Source organism: Chlorocebus sabaeus, chromosome 20 (assembly GCF_047675955.1).
Source record: "Chlorocebus sabaeus isolate Y175 chromosome 20, mChlSab1.0.hap1, whole genome shotgun sequence".
Lineage (NCBI taxonomy): Eukaryota > Metazoa > Chordata > Mammalia > Primates > Cercopithecidae > Chlorocebus > Chlorocebus sabaeus.
This window is the reverse complement of record NC_132923.1, coordinates 1,720,423-1,739,007: the sequence shown is the minus strand read 5'-3', so window position 1 is coordinate 1,739,007 and position 18,585 is coordinate 1,720,423. Positions and strand designations below refer to the sequence as shown.

General features: G+C 44.6%; 1 protein-coding gene and 1 non-coding gene across 5 annotated transcripts; one reads left to right on the top strand and one right to left on the bottom strand.

Annotated features, from left to right (window-relative positions):
* The first annotated feature begins 1,625 nt into the window (after positions 1 to 1,625).
* Positions 1,626 to 1,699, top strand: TRNAN-GUU (transfer RNA asparagine (anticodon GUU)). The gene has a single exon. It is a non-coding gene; the product is annotated as a tRNA-Asn (tRNA).
* A 1,487-nt stretch (positions 1,700 to 3,186) lies between these two features.
* LOC103223675 (low affinity immunoglobulin gamma Fc region receptor III-A) lies at positions 3,187 to 12,185 on the bottom strand. Of its 4 annotated transcripts, none has more exons than XM_007976388.3 (6): positions 12,075 to 12,185; positions 11,253 to 11,336; positions 10,568 to 10,588; positions 9,969 to 10,226; positions 6,365 to 6,622; positions 3,187 to 4,568 (listed from the first exon to the last, which is right to left on the bottom strand). In XM_007976388.3, exons 2-6 carry the CDS (start codon positions 11,290 to 11,292, stop codon positions 4,381 to 4,383), a joined length of 765 nt encoding a protein of 254 aa, XP_007974579.2. In that variant the 5' UTR covers positions 11,293 to 11,336; positions 12,075 to 12,185; the 3' UTR covers positions 3,187 to 4,380. The 4 variants fall into 4 exon arrangements, with proteins under 4 accessions (XP_007974579.2, XP_007974577.2, XP_007974576.2 ...); XM_007976386.3 differs by having other exon boundaries at positions 9,969 to 10,223; positions 12,075 to 12,184; XM_007976385.3 differs by lacking the exon at positions 12,075 to 12,185 and having other exon boundaries at positions 9,969 to 10,223; positions 11,253 to 11,647.
* Between the last annotated feature and the right edge of the window lie 6,400 nt (positions 12,186 to 18,585).

Here is an 18,585-nt window from a genome sequence, read left to right as displayed (position 1 = left end):
AGGGCAGAAAGAAAGGAGCTTCTGTGTGGAGGCTATGGAGAGGCCCTGGGACTTGGGCAATATAGAAAATGGCTTTTGGGCCAGGCGCAGTGGCTCAAGCCTGTAATCCCAGCACTTTGGGAGGCCGAGATGAGAGGATCACAAGGTCAGGAGATTGAGACCATTTTGGCTAACATGCGAAACCCCGTCTCTACTAAAAAAAAATACAAAAAACTAGCCGGGCGAGGTGGCGGGCACCTGTAGTCCCAGCTATCCGGAAGGCTGAGGCAGGAGAATGGCGTAAAAAATCCGGGAGGCGGAGCTTGCAGTGAGCCGAGATCATGCCACTGCACTCCAGCCTGGGCCACAGAGCGAGACTCTGTCTCAAAAAAAAAAAAAAAAAAAAAGAAAATGGCTTTTGTCCAAGTGATCTCATTGTTCAATTCCCACCTAAGAGTGAGAACATACAGTGTTTGGTTTTCTGTTCTTGCCATAGTTTGCTGAGAATGATGGTTTCCAGCTGCATCCATGTCCCTACAAAGGACATGAACTCATCCTTTTTTATGGCTGCATAGTATTCCATAGTGTATATGTGCCACATTTTCTTAATCCACTCTATCATTGATGGACATTTGGGTTGGTTCCAAGTCTTTGCTATTGTGAATAGTGCCACAATAAACATACGTGTGCATGGGTGGGGAACATCACACACCGGGACCTGTCGTGGATGGGGGTAGGGGGGAAGGGATAACATTTCTAGAAATACCTAATGTAAATGACGAGGTAATGGGTGCAGCACATCAACATGGCACATGTATACATATGTAACAAACCTGCACATTGTGCACATGTAGCCTAGAACTTAAAGTAAATATATAAAAAAGGAATTAAAGAAAAAAAAATGGCTTTTTAGACCCAGCACTGACGAGGTTCCCTAGGTCGATGGTGGTGGAATTAGGGGTCTCTGTCCTCAGATATTTGGATCTGTATATATCAGTATGAAAGTCCTTAAATTGCAGGCATTTTTTAAAAAAATATTTTTTATTTCCAAGCTGAATACCATTAATTGGAATGTTACAGGCTTTTTAAGCTCCGTGTTCTGCCTGCGTGTCTAATATGCCGGTAGAAACCTTTCAAAACAGCGGGGGTTGAAGACCAATTTTGTAATACAAAACTCACTTACTTAGATATCACGTTTTGCTGGACGTGATTGGACCCATAAGAAAGTATTTTTAATGCTCACGATAATAAGCTTATTATGAGTCAGCATTAAACGTGTGCACATGCATACATAAATTGTCTACATCAGCAAAAAAAGCTTATCGTCGTACTTCTCTGACCAAAATCAGCTGAACCCCCGAACCCACAGAGAGCATCCATTTTGGATTCCCCAAAGACCCTTCATTCCTGCATCCTCTTCTGCTCTCCTTTTCTCAGCCTCTTCTGGTGGAAGCTGAGTCCTGCTTCAGATCTACGCAAGTGCTAGCGCGGAAAAAAAGACCTGCCTCGCTCAGGGCTAAGAGCTGCGCCCTGAAGCACGGAAAACTAATTGTGTCACAGGTTTCAAATCAGCCTGTTTTTTGGAGACGTAGAGTGAGCCTTTTTTCTTCAGTGAAGTGACTTGGCAGCCAAGAGTCTTAACGTCTGTCTCTGTGGCGCAATCGGTTAGCGCGTTCGGCTGTTAACCGAAAGGTTGGTGGTTCGATCCCACCCAGGGACGGACGTGCCCTTTTGTGAACCTCATGTTTTTAAGAAACTTTGAAAAACCGCTTTCGATGCTAACCACCGGGTGCGCTGGGGCCTTGGCTCTCAAAACCAGCTTCGGTGCTAACCGCTGGGAGCCCTGCTAGCTGACCTCAGCATCGTGTAGTTCACACTGTCCTCTTCCGCCTTAGTGCTGTACGAATAATTTTGAGGTATTTGGTTTTTCCGACTAGGGTTGTAATTTTAACTTTTAGCTGCTTAACCAGTGCAGTTACGTTATGAAATTGCCATCTTTAAGAAAATTTACTGACCAAAGGAAGTAAGTACTAATAATCCCAAAACGAATTGTTTGTCTTTCCACCAAACCTGTGCCTGCCTTGCTTTTCTATTTTCTAACTCAGAAAACGGGCACTATGTGTGGAACCTGGTCCTTAGTTACGCCGTGTACTGCTGGCTGCCAATTCTTGGAGAGTCCGCCTTCTAAATACCTTGTTGATTAAGCACCTTCCTCTCCAGCCTCACCGCCAGTTACTTCCTTATTGCTGCCTTTGGGTTACTGCATCCTGCCTTGCCGCCCTAGCTGGCTTCCTGTCTTCAACTCTGCCGTCCCATCCATCCCTCAGGTAGTTGTCAGAGAATCCTTCTAAAATACTATAGGGTACAAACCTGGTCTGCTTAAATTCCGTAAATGTACTGCAGGGTCTGATACGATCGCCTTAGTTTGGAAGGCAATGTCCTTCATCATCTGGCCCTGAAACTCTTTCCTCTCCCACACCGACACAGAGCCAAACTGCTTTCTTGTTTTTAAATCTTTGCCTATGAACCTTGGGCTTTTCTTCTCTTCTTTGCCTGGCAAACTCCTACTCATCCTTCCTGACCACATCCCCCAAATCAAGCCTCTTTTCTGCAGCCCTTTCTTCATTCTCTTCCTATTTAACTGTTTTTCTCACTAGAAATAAAGCTTCTCCAGGGAATGACCCTGTATTTTTCATCTGATATCTTCAGCACCTGAACTCAAGCTTGCACATTGTAGGTAGTAAATAAATGTGAGTTGAATGTCCAAGGTTTCCAAATGCACTTGTGTCATGTCTGCATCTTATGTAATATTTATGTATGTAATCTAGCTTGAATCGTCTTGGTATATAGCTCATAATTCATACAATCAGGCTGACCCTCTACCTCTGCCCAGGCCTCTACCTCCTGTGTAGCTGTACCTTCTCCTATCTGCCCCAATGCTCTGAAACTATCTCTAATGCCTGTTCACCCTCTCCCATACTTCCCATAAGAATCCACCTTAACCCAATTGTCTCAGCAAGATTTGGAAAGCAAGCTGGCTAATTCTTATAAGTTGTGGTGATATGGTTGCTAAGAGGAGGGGGTGTTTCTCACCAATTCAAACCAATCTCTGTTACAGTCCTGGACAAAGGGAAGAAGAAATAATTTTATCATTCATATTTTATTACCATGGTTTTCCTGTCTTCTATCTAAGAGTAGCATGCAAGATCTTGTAAAATGCTTTATTGGAACCAAGAAATGCTGTACTTAAAACTTCCAAAACAGAGACAGCTAAAGCTTTCTTTCATAAGCAACAACTGTCTTCTCCATCCCCACCTCATTGGAACTGACATGATGAAAGATTTGAAAGTTTCATAATTTCACTCAGTGAAGCTCAGTAGTCCTTTTAGTATTGGTTATACAACATTTGTTTAATAAATGCAATGAACAAAGCTATACCAGAATTAGATATTGAAACAGAAAAGGTGGTTTTACAGTCCCTGCCCTTCTTACTACCCTGGTCAAAAAAGTATTTTCACCTCCTGCGCTTTCCTTCCCGTGTGCTTGTGGTCAGTTCTTTCTTCTCAGGCTTTCTCATTCTGACGCTGAGATAGTTCTGTTCACTTAGCTTAACTTGGGACAGTGACACAAGGTTGGTTCTGTATTTTCTTTTCCACCCCACCCCCGCCCTAATCCTCAGTCCCCTTCCTAGGACCATTTTCTACACCTAGCATTAAGGGGGCTCATCATTATATACCTGGAGGTGGTCCAGTTCTGATAGACTCCCCTGGAAGACTCAATTCTACCCCACCCTCATGATTTCTGGTAAATTCCGCTACGGCTAACGTTCTAGGAAGACAGCCTTATCTCTGGGCTCAGATGGGGACACCTCCCTTAGTCTATCCTGGACTACCCTGCTATTTCTCAGCCATTCTTTCATTGGTCCCACTGAATTTCCTAGATCCTCAGCAGTTCCCACACTCCGTATGGCCCTGCCTCAACTATTAACTCTACTTATCCATTTATTTAGGAACAATTATTTTCTTTTTTTCCTTCTAAACTGGGTAATTTATAATAGGAGCAATTTTTATATGTTTAAAGGATTACCATCCCTGGCCTGTATTGTTGCTTTGCTGTGAGGGAATGGTTGGGACAGAAAAAGTGTTTGTGTAGCTCTGAAACTTCAATTCCAAGGAATGTAGCTACTCACTGGGACTTCCCTGCAGGCACTTGATGATCATAGGCCTTTCCCTTCCACTGGAGACCAAGGAAAAATCAAGAGTTGGGTAAGGGATCTGGGCTCTGAGTTCTATGTTTCCTGCTGCTTGTGGAGAGGCCTAAAGAGGATGATGGGGTTGCAAATCCAGAGAAAGGTTCAGAGATGCTGCTGCCACTGCTCTTATTACCCCCATGGGATGGGAGTCATTTGTCTTGAGGGTCCTTGCTCCATTTAAATTTATGGTCCTTCCAGTCCCTTGTTGAGCTTGGAATGCTTTTCTTCACAGAGAAATATAGTCCTGTGTCCACTGCAAAAAGGAGTACCATCACCAGGCAGAAAGAGACTTGGTACCCAGGTGGAAAGAATGATGAGATGGATGACACTGCCAAATCTGCTAGGAGAAGTGGAGAGATGGGGAAAAAAAAAAAAAAAAAAAAAGAGTCACTAAGGCAGATATTTGGAACAAACAGTGAGGTCACCAGTAGAGTCTTTGACAACTGCCAAAAGACAAGTGGTAGGAATGGTGGGGAAGTCTAGGGGGAAAGTATTGCTTCCTCCCATTGGTTCCTGATCTTAGTGCTATCTGAGCAGAGGACAGCTCACCAAACACTTAGCAAAGGCTCCTGCTTGTTTGACAGAGATGTGACAGGGAGCATTAGCAAGTTAGGTTGTAAGCTAGGTTTTGTGTGACAGTTAAGAAATTGTCAGACAATGCTATTGTCTAGAAACTGGGACAAATTCGTTGATTTTGTATTTCAATTTTTTAAACTCTTGATTTTGATATATTTCCAAACTTAAAAAAAATTACCAGAATAGTATAAAGAAATCTCATATGTCCTTTACCCAGATCCACTCATTGTTTTCATGTTACCCCATTTGCTTTATTCGCTCTCTTTCCCTAACCACTTGGGAGTATTTACTTTCAGTTTAAAGTGTCATGAAATTATTTTGGTACAAATTATGGCATTGTAGTGTCAAAATCTCAAAAGGTGGCTGGGCGCGGTGGCTCAAGCCTGTAATCCCAGCACTTTGGGAGGCTGAGACGGGTGGATCACGAGGTCAGGAGATCGATACCATCCTGGCTAACACGGTGAACTCCCCTCTCTACTAAAAAATATAAAAAAACTAGCCGGGCGAGGTGGCGGGCGCCTGTAGTCCCAGCTACTCAGAAGGCTGAGGCAGGAGAATGGCGTAAAACCCGGGAGGTGGAACTTGCAGTGAGCCGAGATTCAGCCACTGCACTCCAGCCTGGGCGACAGAGTGAGACTCTGTCTCAAAAAAAAAAAAAAAAAAAAAATCTCAAAAGGTGTTTTGCTGCCTTTCTACACGCAAATTGTTTACAATTTATGTCTTGGGCTAGTTACAGATAGTTCTGTGAAACTGGAAAGTCCAGACATACCACTCTAGAGCTACGATTCTGGAGGCTGGTGCTGAAACTAGAGATGTTTTGTGGATGACTTAATTGGGATCATAAGATGTTAGTGCTTGTTCAGATCTTTTACTTAATGGTTAAATATACAGGCTTTGAAGTCTTTGATGTGACCTTAGGGACAATTTATTTATTTTTGCACCTCAGTTACTTCATCTGTAAAATGGAATAAATATTACCTATCTCATGTTGTGAAGGTCCACTATGATAGTCAAACCAGGTGCATGTAAAGAATTATTTAGTACAGAGTCTAGCACACTGAAAGGTGCCCAATAAATGTCAGCTTATTTTTGTTACAGCAGAAGAAACTGGGGTTCAGAGAGACTAAGTGGTTCACCTCTGGTCAGATGGTTAATTAGCTGCAGAGCCGGAACCCAGGTTCTAGGCTCTTTCTGTGAGGGGATGAGGGGCTCCTGCCAGTTTGGATCATGGCTAAAAGGCTTGGATAAGAAGGAGGCCAGTATGATAGGAACATATGACATCGTGGGTGTGATTAGGGTAAGGAAAGACAGAGGTATGTATTGGGGAGGAGATGTGGCTTCTGCTCCTGCCATCACGCTGCAGAGTGAATGACACCTCTTAGCTACCCCAAAAGAATGGACCGAAAGAGAGCTGCAAACCTACCCTGCAATCAGGGACTTTCGGGGACCTCCTGCTGATCACCGGGGTGGACCCGCATATGAAGAAGTGCGTGTAAGAATTGGGAATCTCCTCCCAACTCAACTGCCCTGGGCATTCCAGGGTGTCACATGTCTCACCTTCAGTGATGGTGATGTTCACAGTCTCTGAAGATACATTTTTACTCCCAATAAGTCCCCTGCAGAAGTAGGAGCCGTTGTCTTTGAGTGTGGCTTTTGGAATGTAGAAGTCAGAATTCTGATGAAAATACTTCCTGCCTTTGCCATTCTGTAAATACGTGACCTTATGCAGAAGAGTGTTCTTCCAGCTGTGACATCTCAGGTGAATAGAGTCTCCCTCCTTGAACACCCACCGTGGGGCCTGGAGCAATAGCCAGCCTGAAAGATACAGAGAGACCCCAGGCCCAGGAGGCCTCAGCTCTCAGTGCAGAGCTTTGTGAAGGGGCCACGTACCATCCAGATCCTGGGACATAAGGGAAAGCCAGATCGGGAGTCAACCTTGCATAGCTCCCTTTGGGGAAGAGCTGATGGGGCCCTGCAAGAGAACTGAAGTCATACCAAGACCTTTGTCTAATGGGGAAGAGGGACACACACACACATATGATCAACACACAGGGTTAGAACAGAGGGACTAAGCAATGAGGTAAGTGAGAAGCAACAAAGGGCATATCTGCAGGATCCTTAAGTGCTAGACTTAGATTTGCTGTGGCAGGTGACAAGGAGTCACAGTAAGTTCTAGATCAGAGTAAAAATTGCATTTGAAAATGATGATTTTGTTGCCCTATTAGAGAAAAGGTAGATTTCAGAAGGAATAGGCAATCGAAGGAATATTGAAAGACTCTTGTGGCAGTCAGGAATAAGGTGACGATGGCCACGGAGTGGCTGCAGAAATTGTGAAGGAGAACTCAATGTAAACATCAGGAAGGGGAGGGGCATGACTGGTAGTGCTCAGCGTGGCAATTGGTGGTTTCTGAGGTGTCATGGGGCCTCGATGAGACCAACTTTATTACTGAGTATGGCCTTCAAGAGAGGAAATTCTTATATCGCCAGAGCTTATTCTCACAATCATGTCACCAAGTAATCAGACTTCACAGAGAGAGAACATGAAGTCATGGTCAGGAAAGGGCCTGAATAATTAAAAAATAATGATATTGTAGATAAATATTATAATGGCATAAGAAAATATTCATGAGATAACGTTAAGTTAAAAAAGCATAATACTTAAAATATTTTTAAAAGTATTATGCACAGAAAAAAAGAAGGGTATGCACTTACATGTTAATAGGGGCTTTCTCTGAAGGAGTGGGACAGAAGGACATTTTAAATTTTTCCTGTTTTATGTATTTTTGAAATTGACCCCAAATGGCTTTTGTAATAAGAACAAAATAAAATTTACTATAATTTTATTTTTTAAAACTACATTCTCAGGTTGAATTACTATAACTTTAAAAATCTACTACCTGATGCTAAACAAAATTGGTAGGACGTGTGTTGGTCATGATTCTTGATTTGCCAAACAGAAAGTAATCTTTATTACCTATTAAGATATATCGTTTATCAAAAGAAGCCATGTGCCTATCTATCCACTTACTTTTTCAGCAGAGAGATGAAACATTATCAGCATAAAGTCATGGTTAGTATATAGTCTGGTGGCCTTTGGAGGAACATTCTTGTTCCAATCTGTCCTGTCATGGACTCAGTGAATGTCCATATGTATATTCCTTCAAGTGATATTTCATCAAGCACTCACTAGGTATGACACACTGCAGACTGGAGATACCCAGATGACTGGACATATAGTTCTCAGGCTCAAAGAATCTAAGTCTAGACATAGAAACATAAATATTCAGAAATAATCACAATACCATATAATGAGTGCTACAATAGGCTAAGAATAAAGGACTGCAGGGCCGACTAGATTGGAATAAAGAAATTCTGCCTGAAAGAAGTAAAAAATGCAGGCCAGGCGCGGTGGCTCATGTCTGTAATCCTAGTACTTTGGGAGGCCAAGGCGGGCGGATCTCAAGGTCAGGAGATCCAGACCATCCTGGCTGACACGGTGAAACCCCATCTCTACTAAAAATACAAAAAATTAGCCAGGTGTGGTGGCACGTGCCTGTAGTCCTGGTACTTGGGAGGCTGAGGCACGAGAATCGCTTGAACCTGGGAGGTGGAGGTTGCAGTGAGCCGAGATTGCACCACTGCACTCCAGCCTGGGTGACAGACAGAGACCATCTCAAAAAAAAAAAAAAAAAAAAAAAAAAAGAAGTAAAAAATGCTCCTCAGAGGAGGCCATAAGTGAAATGGGTCCTAAAGGATGCTCAGAAGTTTACCTGGTGAAACTAATTCTCATGATCACAGTTTAATATAGACTTGATTGGCTAGAGTTCTAAAGCCAGTTTCTAGAGCCAAGTTCAAGGCAAACTAGTAACTCCTAGACTTGATTTTTCTATTGCTTTCTCTTGGTAATTCCCCATTTTATTTGGTTGTAGGTGGACATCTCTTACCTAGCTAGAAATGGACATTCCTTCTTGTAGCTCTGGAGAGTGAAACCATGTCAGTTGAGTGGTACTGTCAGAGGCCAGAGAGCCACAAAAATCAGTTTCAGAGGCCCAATTCCATGGAGCTTTCTTGCAGATCCACCTCTTTATGCCCTTCTTCCCCCAAGGCTTGTTCCACCCATAAACATTGTATGAATGGAACAGCCATGGAAGTAGAGTTTGGTTTGCAGGGTGACACTGCAGGGACCAGGCTATGTGGTAAGATTGTAGGGACACCAGGAAAGACCCCTGCCTTCGAAGTGTTTCTCCTACCTGTGTCTGATGTCTATATTCTGTTAATAGTATACAAGCACTTTCAGCTCATGATTAATGTGCAGACTGAACATGTATCTGCCTCTATCGGAAGAGATATCACATTACCAAATCTATACTTAAGTATAGGTTTGAGTATAGCATTGATGAGGAGAGAGAAAGATACGATGCTAGGCCACTAGGATTGCTTTGGGAGGTTGCTTAGGGCATTACATGTCTGAGAGTGAGAAGGAGATTGAGGTCCTAACACCAAATTCATAAATTTATTCAATAAATATTATTGGCCAGGAGCGGTGGCTCACGCCTGTAATCCCAGCACTTTGGGAGGCCAAGGCAGGTGAATCACTTGAGGTCAGGAGTTTGAGACCAGACTGATCAGCATAATGAAACTCTGTCTCTATTAAAAATACAAAAATTAGCTGGATGAGGTGGTGGGCGCCTGTAATCTCAGCTACTCGGGAGGCTGAGGCAGGAGAATCACTAGAACCCGGGAGGCAGAAGTTGCAGTGAGCCGAGATTGTGCCATTGCACTCCAGCCTGGGTGACAGAATGAGACTCTGTCTCAAAAAATAAAATAAAAAAAAAAAGAAAATAAATAAATAAATATTATTGAGCATCTATGCCAAGGCGTAACCTTCACATGACACATTCACATTGTATGCATTCCATATGGTGCTTCCTGAAATTGTGCAGTGCAGCAGTCCTATATCTATTGTCTCACAGGCTTTGACATTTTGCCCAAGACCTACTTAGAGCTAGGACTACAACCCTGATACCATTCAGTGGGACCACAAGTCATCTCATCTTAGCTTTTATCTCTAAGAATATCATCTGTGGCTCTTCCCAAGTATTTCAGCACCCTTTGTTTCACCCTTTATTGGTGATTTTCCTCTTTCCCTTCATCAACTCACCAATATGGACTTCCAGCTGCACCGGGTCACTGAGTGTGGAGAGGCTTGTCTGGCACCTGTACTCTCCACTGTTGTTGACTCTGGCAGCAGCAATGAAGTAGCTCGAGGTCTGGCTTGAGATGAGGCTCTCATTGTGAAACCACCGTGTGGAATTGTCCTCAGGGGAGTAGGCTCCCTGGCACTTCAGAGTCACACTGTCCTTCTCGAGCACCCTGTACCATTGAGGCTCCAGGAACACCACAGCCTTTGGGAGATCTTCTGAGGAGCCAAGAGAATATGGGGTGAGGACAGGGAGAGGAGCAGGCTCTACACTGCCATTCCCAGGGAGCCTCAAAGCTAGAATGAGCTCATTGCAAACCCATGCTTGATGACTCAGTCTTAGAGCATCTTGGCCCCATTTTTGGCCTGTTCAGTATCTTGAGAAAAACTGGCCAGAGAAGCATAGGGCCAAGTTCTGCTGTATTGGAGGAACTATCCCTGCTAACCCCACGTCAGCATTTTCCCATTCAGCAAGCATTTCCCAATATCTTATTGCCACAATATCATATGTCCCCATACGTGCCCCACTGGGTCAATCCAAGACCATGAAGCTGACTTACCAGCCCGCATGCCAGCTGAAACTGCAAGAAAAAAGAGTAAATCAAATATTGAGTAGAGGCAGAGATCAGAGTGATTAGAAGGTAGAGTGAGTTTAAAACTCCCCTGCCCTCCCCTGCCCCAGGAGCCCAATGTTCCCAAGAATCAGGATGTTTCTAGTGGAAACCTTCTTGCTACCTGCTCTCTGGTCTCCAGTGTTCATGCCTCTTGCGCCACTGTCAACCCAAATCCCTATTTTCAACACTACTCCCTTACCCCTTGCTCCCTGTGCAAACTCACAAATTAAGCGTACAGGTTGAATTTCCCTGAACCAAGCCACAGAAACAGCCTCAACCCATATCCCCGCAAGAAAGAGTAAAAATTAAGTCATAGAGGAGAACACTGGAATGTCAAACTGAAAGAGACAGACCTTAGGGACCATCTAGTCCAAGCTCTTCGGTTCCACATAGTGATTCTGAGACCCAGAGGGATGAAGTGACTGGCCTCACTCATGAGTATGCCCGAATTGGAACCAGCATCCTCATTTCTAGCCCTATCTTGGCTTGTCCTAGGAGCTCAATCCATGGCTATGGATGTAGTGAGGGGTCCCATCCCTTGGTGGGAGTCTCATCCCTAGCCCGAAAAGGGGTCTCTGCTGAACCCAAGGCATCTCGAACTTCTCCCTCAACCAGGGAGACCCTGACTTACCTAGAAGTAGCAGAGCAGTTGGGAGGAGCAGCTGCCACATGATGCCACGCTGGAGTGGACAAGTCACCACAGATATCCGGAGCCCTAAAGGGACCAAACTGACTAGACAGGAGGAAGTAAACAGCCTTTCCCCAGCCTCTCCACCCATCTCTGTCACCCACCAGGTTCCTTTTCTTAAAACTTCATCTGACTTCTCAATCTGAAGGCTGGCAAGGGAGTCCCACCATAGAACAGGAACAGGAAGGAAAGAGGCTGGAGGCGAAGTGGGAGGGTCTGCCCCCTTTACTCCTCAGAGGTCTGCAGCTGAGCATCTGAGGGCACACGCAGAATCTACCGGAGAGTGCCCTCAGCCTTCCCGGGATGCTTGCCCCCATCTCCTGGGTTTGGATCCACCCAGCACCAAGAATGGGACAGCAAGACCCTGGGGATGAGATTCAAGGTGGGAGGAGCATTCTCTGAGGGCTTCCTTCATTTCACCTCAGAACTTCTCACTCTCCTGCCTGACCCAGACTCATTTATCTCTAGCCGAGGCCCTGCCTGCACACAGAAAGTAGTCCTTTCAAATCTTCTAGTCTCTGCCTCAATATTATCTCCACCCAGAGTTTCTTTCAAAATTCAAAATTCAAAATCTATATGCTCCTGGGATATGTAATCCACAGGAGCTACTGACTTTTTAGTGTGATTTAGTCATTAGATTTCCAGGTTAGAAGAAACCCAGGTAGGGGAGAGAAACGGGCCCTGGAAAAACGAGTCACCAGTGAAAGGCTGAAAAGATCACAGAAAAGGTGGGGGTGGGGAGGGGCAAGGACAGGAACTCTTTACCTTCCTCGTGCTTCCCGTGTGCTTCCCGTGTTACCCGGTTCTGCAGATTTAGCTCAGGTCCCTTGGGGCCACTGGATCTGGGCTGGTCTGTCAGCCTAGTAGCCGGGGCTCCAGGGCTCCTTACCAGAAAAGGTGGAGGAGGGTGGCCAGGAAGTGGGAGGGTTGTTAACCTCTTCTCTCCAGATTCTCCGCCGTACCCCCATGTTGTTGACTCTCACAATGGTCTAGGTCCCAGGCAGAAAACCAGATGACTCTGCTTGATAGTGCCACTCCCCCAGTGGACTCCTGGACATCTGGGACAGGTCTCACCTGGCTTAGAAAAGCCCAGGAGGCGAGCAGCAGGCCCGTGTGGGCACCTGATGCTTGTTAGGGGTGGAGTAGAGGCAGGGGCTGACACAGGTGGTCGCACACTTTTGCTTTAAATGAATGCTCTTTCTACTCCAGAGTGACATTAAAACCACCACTCAGGTTTTGTTTTTATTTGTGTGTTTCATTTGGCTCCTGGGTGGAATTAATTGATCCTCCCATTGCCATCCACGTACCCACCCCTCCCTGCACAGAGTCTTGTAGCAGCCCCTCCTCCACAGGCCCTTTGATTGGACAATGGAAATGAACCCAGGCAGCCATTCCAGTTCTCCCTCTCAAGTGACTCATCTACGCCTTGCAAAATCCAGACAAGTATCTGGAAACCTAAGTTCCTTGGTGTAGCACTTCAGATGCTTATCTGGGAAACCTAAAGCAGAAACAATGCCTTCAGGGCTAAGGATGGTCTCTGAGGCAAAAGGTAGTATTCCTTAATTCTTTCTTCTTTTCAGATATCCAAGTGGCTTTCTGCCACGTGACTTCTGATGCAAGGCCTTCACTTTGTTTTCCTTCTTTGAGGTCTTATTTTCTTATCTGACTCCTTTTTTGTCTGTGGCTCTCCAATGGAGGGAGGAATTCTTAGCTGCCAAAAGGGTGGGCTAGATAGGAGGAAGAGGAGAGAGCACAGGAGAAGAGAAAGGGACCGCAACAGAATGGGAAGCTTTCGGGGGGCTTTCATTGAGTGGTTGTTGAACAATTCTCAAATTGAGTGTTGTTGGAGTTGTAAGGGTTAATTTTACAGTAATGGATAAAATGCAAAATTTTGGCCTATGGTGGCTTATTGTAATCCCAGCACTTTGGAAGGCCAAGGTGAGGTGAAAGGATTGCTTGAGGCCAGGAATTTGAGACCAGCCTAGGCAACATAGCAAGACCCCATCTCTACTAATATAGTAATAATAATAATAGCCAGATGAGGTGGTGCATGCCTGTAGTCCCAGCTACACAGGAGGCTGAGGCAGAAGGATTGCTTGAGCCCCAGAGTTAGAGGCTACAATGAGTTATGTTCACGGTACTGCACTCCAGTCTGGGCAACAGAGTGAGACCCTGACTCTTGGGAAAAAAAAAAAAAAGCAAAATTTTTACAAAAGAGCAGATGGTCTTAGGATATCATATACTGAAGTGTTTGTCTTCATGTTTGCTTTTCTTTCTTCTCCTTCCCTTTTTCTTCCCTACCCTCTTCTTCTCTCCTTTTCTTATTGGAAGGCCAGGCACAGCAGAAGTTTCTGACTATGGAGGTCAGTTGATTGTCATCCCCTAGGACTTACAGTTTCTTAGGGGGAGAACATCAGATAAGTATTTGGAGTGCTGGAGGGACTGTGACAGTATTTATGAAATGCTGTGTATGCACAAAGAAGACAGTGGCTAATTCTATCCGAGGGAGGAGTGTACATGGAAGAGAGAACACTTTAATTAGATCGCAAAAGATTCAGCAGGAAGATTTTTGAGGGAAATAGGCATTCCAGGCAAAAGGAGCAGCATGAGCAAAGACTTGGAGTGAAATAGGCTGTCGTGTTTGCAGAGCTGGTTGTAGTTCCACAAGTGTAGTTGGGTGTAGTTCCACAAGTGTAGTGAGTACTACAAAGGAGAAGCACAGGTTCCAAAAGGATTAAGATGTCTGGGTCTCACATGAGTCTGGGTGAAATCCCAACTCCACCACTTATTTAACCTTCCAGCCCTCAGTTTCCTTATCTGTAAAGTGAGGCTAACAATAATGGCACTCATGGCTTAAATGAGATAATGCAGATAAAATTGTTGGTTCCATATTTGGTACCACACCTGCTGATCACTATTGTAAGTACAAGATGGCAGGTTGAGACCTTCCTCAATTTTCTAAATTAGGTTGTGACCCCCACCCCCACCCCCACCCCAACTCCTTTAAGAGCTTGTGCTTCTCCTTTGTAAACTCATTGCATTTGTGGACTGAAAGCTCTTAGAGAGCAGGGAACCTATTCACCTTGTTTACCCCTGTACCCTCGACGTTTAGCACAAGGGCAGGCACATACTAGGCACTCAATTAGTATTTATCAGGAAGAGTTTTGTATGTCAGGATGAACAGTACATATTGTATTCTAAAAGCTAATGGGAACTAATACAAAGGCTTTAAACTGGGGAGTCACAGGATCTGTTTTATATTTTATGAAAGCTACTCTGATAGTAGTCCAAGGAATGAGTTAGAGGGGAGAGAGATGAAAGGTGGAGGGAAAGTTGGAAGATTACTTCAACAATCTAGCTGAGACAAAAGCCATTCTGTTTAAAAAGTGGATATGCAATGGAAGCGTCTAGGAGAGAAGTTGGGAAGGAAGGATAGACAAGACTTGGTGAGTGATTGGCTGAGGGGTGATGAAGAGGGAGAGGTCTGGGTGATGCTTGGATTTCTAATTTGAGTGATAAAGAGGATGGCAGTACCTTTCATGGACAAAAGAAAAATGGAAAGATGAACAGGCTTTGGGAGGGAGAGACAATAATCTTAGCTTTTGATGTTATTGAGTTTGAGGTAGCTGTGAAAGTTTCAGGTGAAGATTTCAAGTAGGCAGTGAGACATATGGCCTAAGAAGACAGGCCTTTACAAAAGACACAATTTAGCAGACACCAACACGGTTGAGGTTTCAAACCTCTGACAAAAACCTTTGGGCCCTCTCCCAAGAAAGGATGCAAATATACACATTATGCTTCCTTTAATTTAAGAAGCTCTATTTGAACCCATCCAGAGATCCTAGGTTAAGATAAAGTAAGGATAAGAGCTCTCAAGCTCTAAGAGTATTGAGAGAGAATTAAAGGGAAACAGTGAGGGAAAGGAAGGAGGAATTGAGAGGGAGAGGAGAAGAGGAGAGAGTCAGTGACAGAAACTTGGCATGCAAACATTTTTGAACTGTTCACAGGAAAAATAGCTGACAGAGGAGTTTGGATAGGAGGGGCTGAAGAGGAGGGAATAAGGAAGTTTAGTGGGAACAGATCTTCAAGGAGGGAGTAGTCAACAGTAACAGTATTAATGTTGTAGAAAAGAATTCAAACAAGAGTTTGACTGAAATATGGCAATCAAAGAACTATTAATGACCTTTGCTTGAGCAATTTCAGGGGCTGGGGCTGAGAAACAGAAGTTTGACAGCTTTTGGTTGAAGACGGAGTAGGAGTGAAAAAGTGTTTAGTGAAGTACTTCTCTTCAGAATCTCCATTATAAAGGAATAGTGCATATATCACCTGGCTGCTCAGGATCACCTCCTCCTCCCCATCTTACTAGGATGTCATTCTCCCCTGGAGAAGCCCCACTGTGAGTACCTAATAGAAAGCAGTGATTACTTTCTACTACAGAAAGCCAAGGGTCCAGATCTTCCTTTTCCCCACTTCAGGGCACTATTAAGGACTAAATTGTGTCTCTCCCAGTTCATATGTTGAAGTCCACATGTGGAACCCCCTGTACCTCAGGATGTGACTGCATGTGGATATAGAGCCTTTAAAGAGGTTATTAAGTTAAAATAAAATCATTAGGTAGGCTCTAGTCCAATATGACTGGTGTCCTAAAAGTTGGGACACGGACACATACAGGGAGAAGATGGACACCTACAAGCCAAGGAGAGAGGCCTCAGCAGAAACCAACCCTATGGACTCAAAGGGGGAACAACAGACACATTGGGGTCTACTTGAGGGTGGAGGGTAGGAAGAGGGAGAGGATCAGAAAAAATAACTATTGAGTACTAGGCTTAGTACCTGGGTGATGAAATAATGTGTACAACAAACCCCCATGATAGGAGTTTACCTGTGTAGCAAACCTGCACATATACCCCTAAATCTAAAATAAAAGTTAAAAAAAAAAAAACCCAAAACTAAAAGAAACCAACCCTGTCAACACCTTGATCTTGGACTTCCAGCCTCAAGAACTGTAAGAAAATACATGTTTGTTGTTTAAGCCACCCAGTCTGTGGTACTTTGTTATAAAAGTGCTAGCTAACTGATACAGGCAAATAGAGGACAGGCATATGACTAAGGTTTGGCCCATTAGAGCCTCTTCTGAGATGAATCCTGAATAAATGACACTTGTTTACTCATAAGAGATATTCACTTCTAGGAGAGGGAGATGGTTGGGTCCCAGTCATCATAGCAGTGGGATGGGCTGACCTCCTCTAGTTTCCATCCAATAAATTTCTTTCCTCTACTTCAAAGATGTGGATTCTGATAAAGTTGCTTACAACCTAGAGCCCTAAGTGATACAATAAGAAAGGAGAAGTGGAGGATGGTAACTAGACAGAGCTGATTCATCAAGACAGGGGAATTGCAATAGAGAAAGAGTAATTCATGCAGAGCTGGCTGAGCCAGAGACTGGAGTTTTATTGTTACTCAAATCAGTCTCCCGGAGCATTCAGGGAGCAGAGGTTTTTTGTTTGTTTGTTTGTTTGTTTGTTTTTGAGACGGAGTCTCGCTCTGTCACCTGGGTCTCAGCTCACTGCAAGCTCCGCCTCCTGGGGTTATGCCATTCTCCTGCCTCAGCCTCCCGAGTAGCTGGGACTACAGGCACCTGCCACCTCGCCTGGTTAGTTATTTGTATTTTTTAGTAGAGATGGGGTTTCACCATGTTAGCCAGGATGGTCTCGATCTCCTGACCTCATGATCCGCCCGTCTCGGCCTCCCAAAGTGCTGAGATTACAGGCTTGAGCCACCGTGCCTGGCCCAGGGAGCAGAGTTTTTAAGGACAACTTGGTTAGTGGAGGGGAAGCCAGTGAGCCAGGAGTGTTGACTGGTCAGGGATGAAATCACAGGGAGTTGAAGCTGTCTTCTTGTTCTGAGTCAGTTCCTTGGTGGGGACCACAAGATCAGATGAGCCAGTTTATTGATCTGGGTGGTGCCAGCTGATGCATCAAGTGCAGGGTCTGCAAAATATCTCAAGCGCTAATCTTAGCAGCAGTTCAGAGAGGGTCAGAATCTTGTAGCCTCCAGCTACATGATTCCTAAACCATAATTTCCAATCTTGTGGCTAATGTTAGTCCTACAAAGGCAATCTAGTCTTCAGAAAAAAAGGAGGTCTGCCCTGGGAAAGGGCTGTTATCATCTTTGCTTTAAACCACAAACTATAAACTAAGTTTTTCCCAAAGTTAGTTCAGCCTATGCCCAAGAATGAGCAAAGACAGCTTGGAGGTTAGAAGCAAGATGGAGTCAATTAAGTTAGATCTCTCTCACTGTCTCAGACACAATTCTGCAAAGGCAGTTTCAAGAGTATGGGAGTTTTTGTTTTCTTTTAAGTGAAAGATTGAACCTGACTATAGGTCTTTGGGAAGAAGCCAGCAGGATGGGAGAAGTTGGATGCCCAACAGGGATGGAATACCTAGAGAAGCAAGTGTGGGTCCTGAGGAGATGGGAATGGGACATGCACAGGGAGTTGGCTGTGAACTGAATATGGATTACTTCTCGCTCTGAGCTGAAGGCAGGAGCTGAGGGGGTACATATGCAAATCCATTTTCAGATGTTGAGTGACCATCCATATCTGCTGGTCCTGATTTTCTTGGTTAAGGAGGAGTCAAAGACAATTGTCAAGAAGCAGTGGGTAACAGTTGTGGTTGGGGGTTTGAGAACACCAGAGTTGAGAATGGCCATTGTGGTGCATGGGAGAAGGAGTCGACTGTTTGTATGTACAAGAATTACCAAGAATTCCAAACAATTGTAAGGATTACCAAGCAATGCCAAGGGCCCAGCTGAGGTGGGTCGCTATGGATTTGTAGCTGGATCAGACTTCAGTGCTGGTAACATTTCTCCAATTGTACTCCATGCCAACTGCTGTCTGATTCACCTGCTGAAAACAGTCCTGAGCAGGAGTGGAGGGGGGTCCTACAACCTGCAGTACCTCCAAAGCAGCTCAACCAGATTGAGGAAATGCTAGAATGAAGGTATGTGGGCCTTCAGTGAGCTCATCCAAGACAGGGAGTCAGGAAGACTGTGAGAAAGGTAGGCTGGCCTGGCAGTCTTTGGTATAGTCCTGAAGTTGAATTCCAGTTACCTATTGCTGTAACTGTAGAAGAAACAAACTCAGTTCCTCCCACTATGCTCTCACAACGCACTTCTGACAATAGATATGTGGGGATTTCTCTCCACTGGCAAGCAAGTAAGCAATTCAGCACTGGGCACCAACTGGATGTCTTCTAATCCAGTGGTCCCCAACATC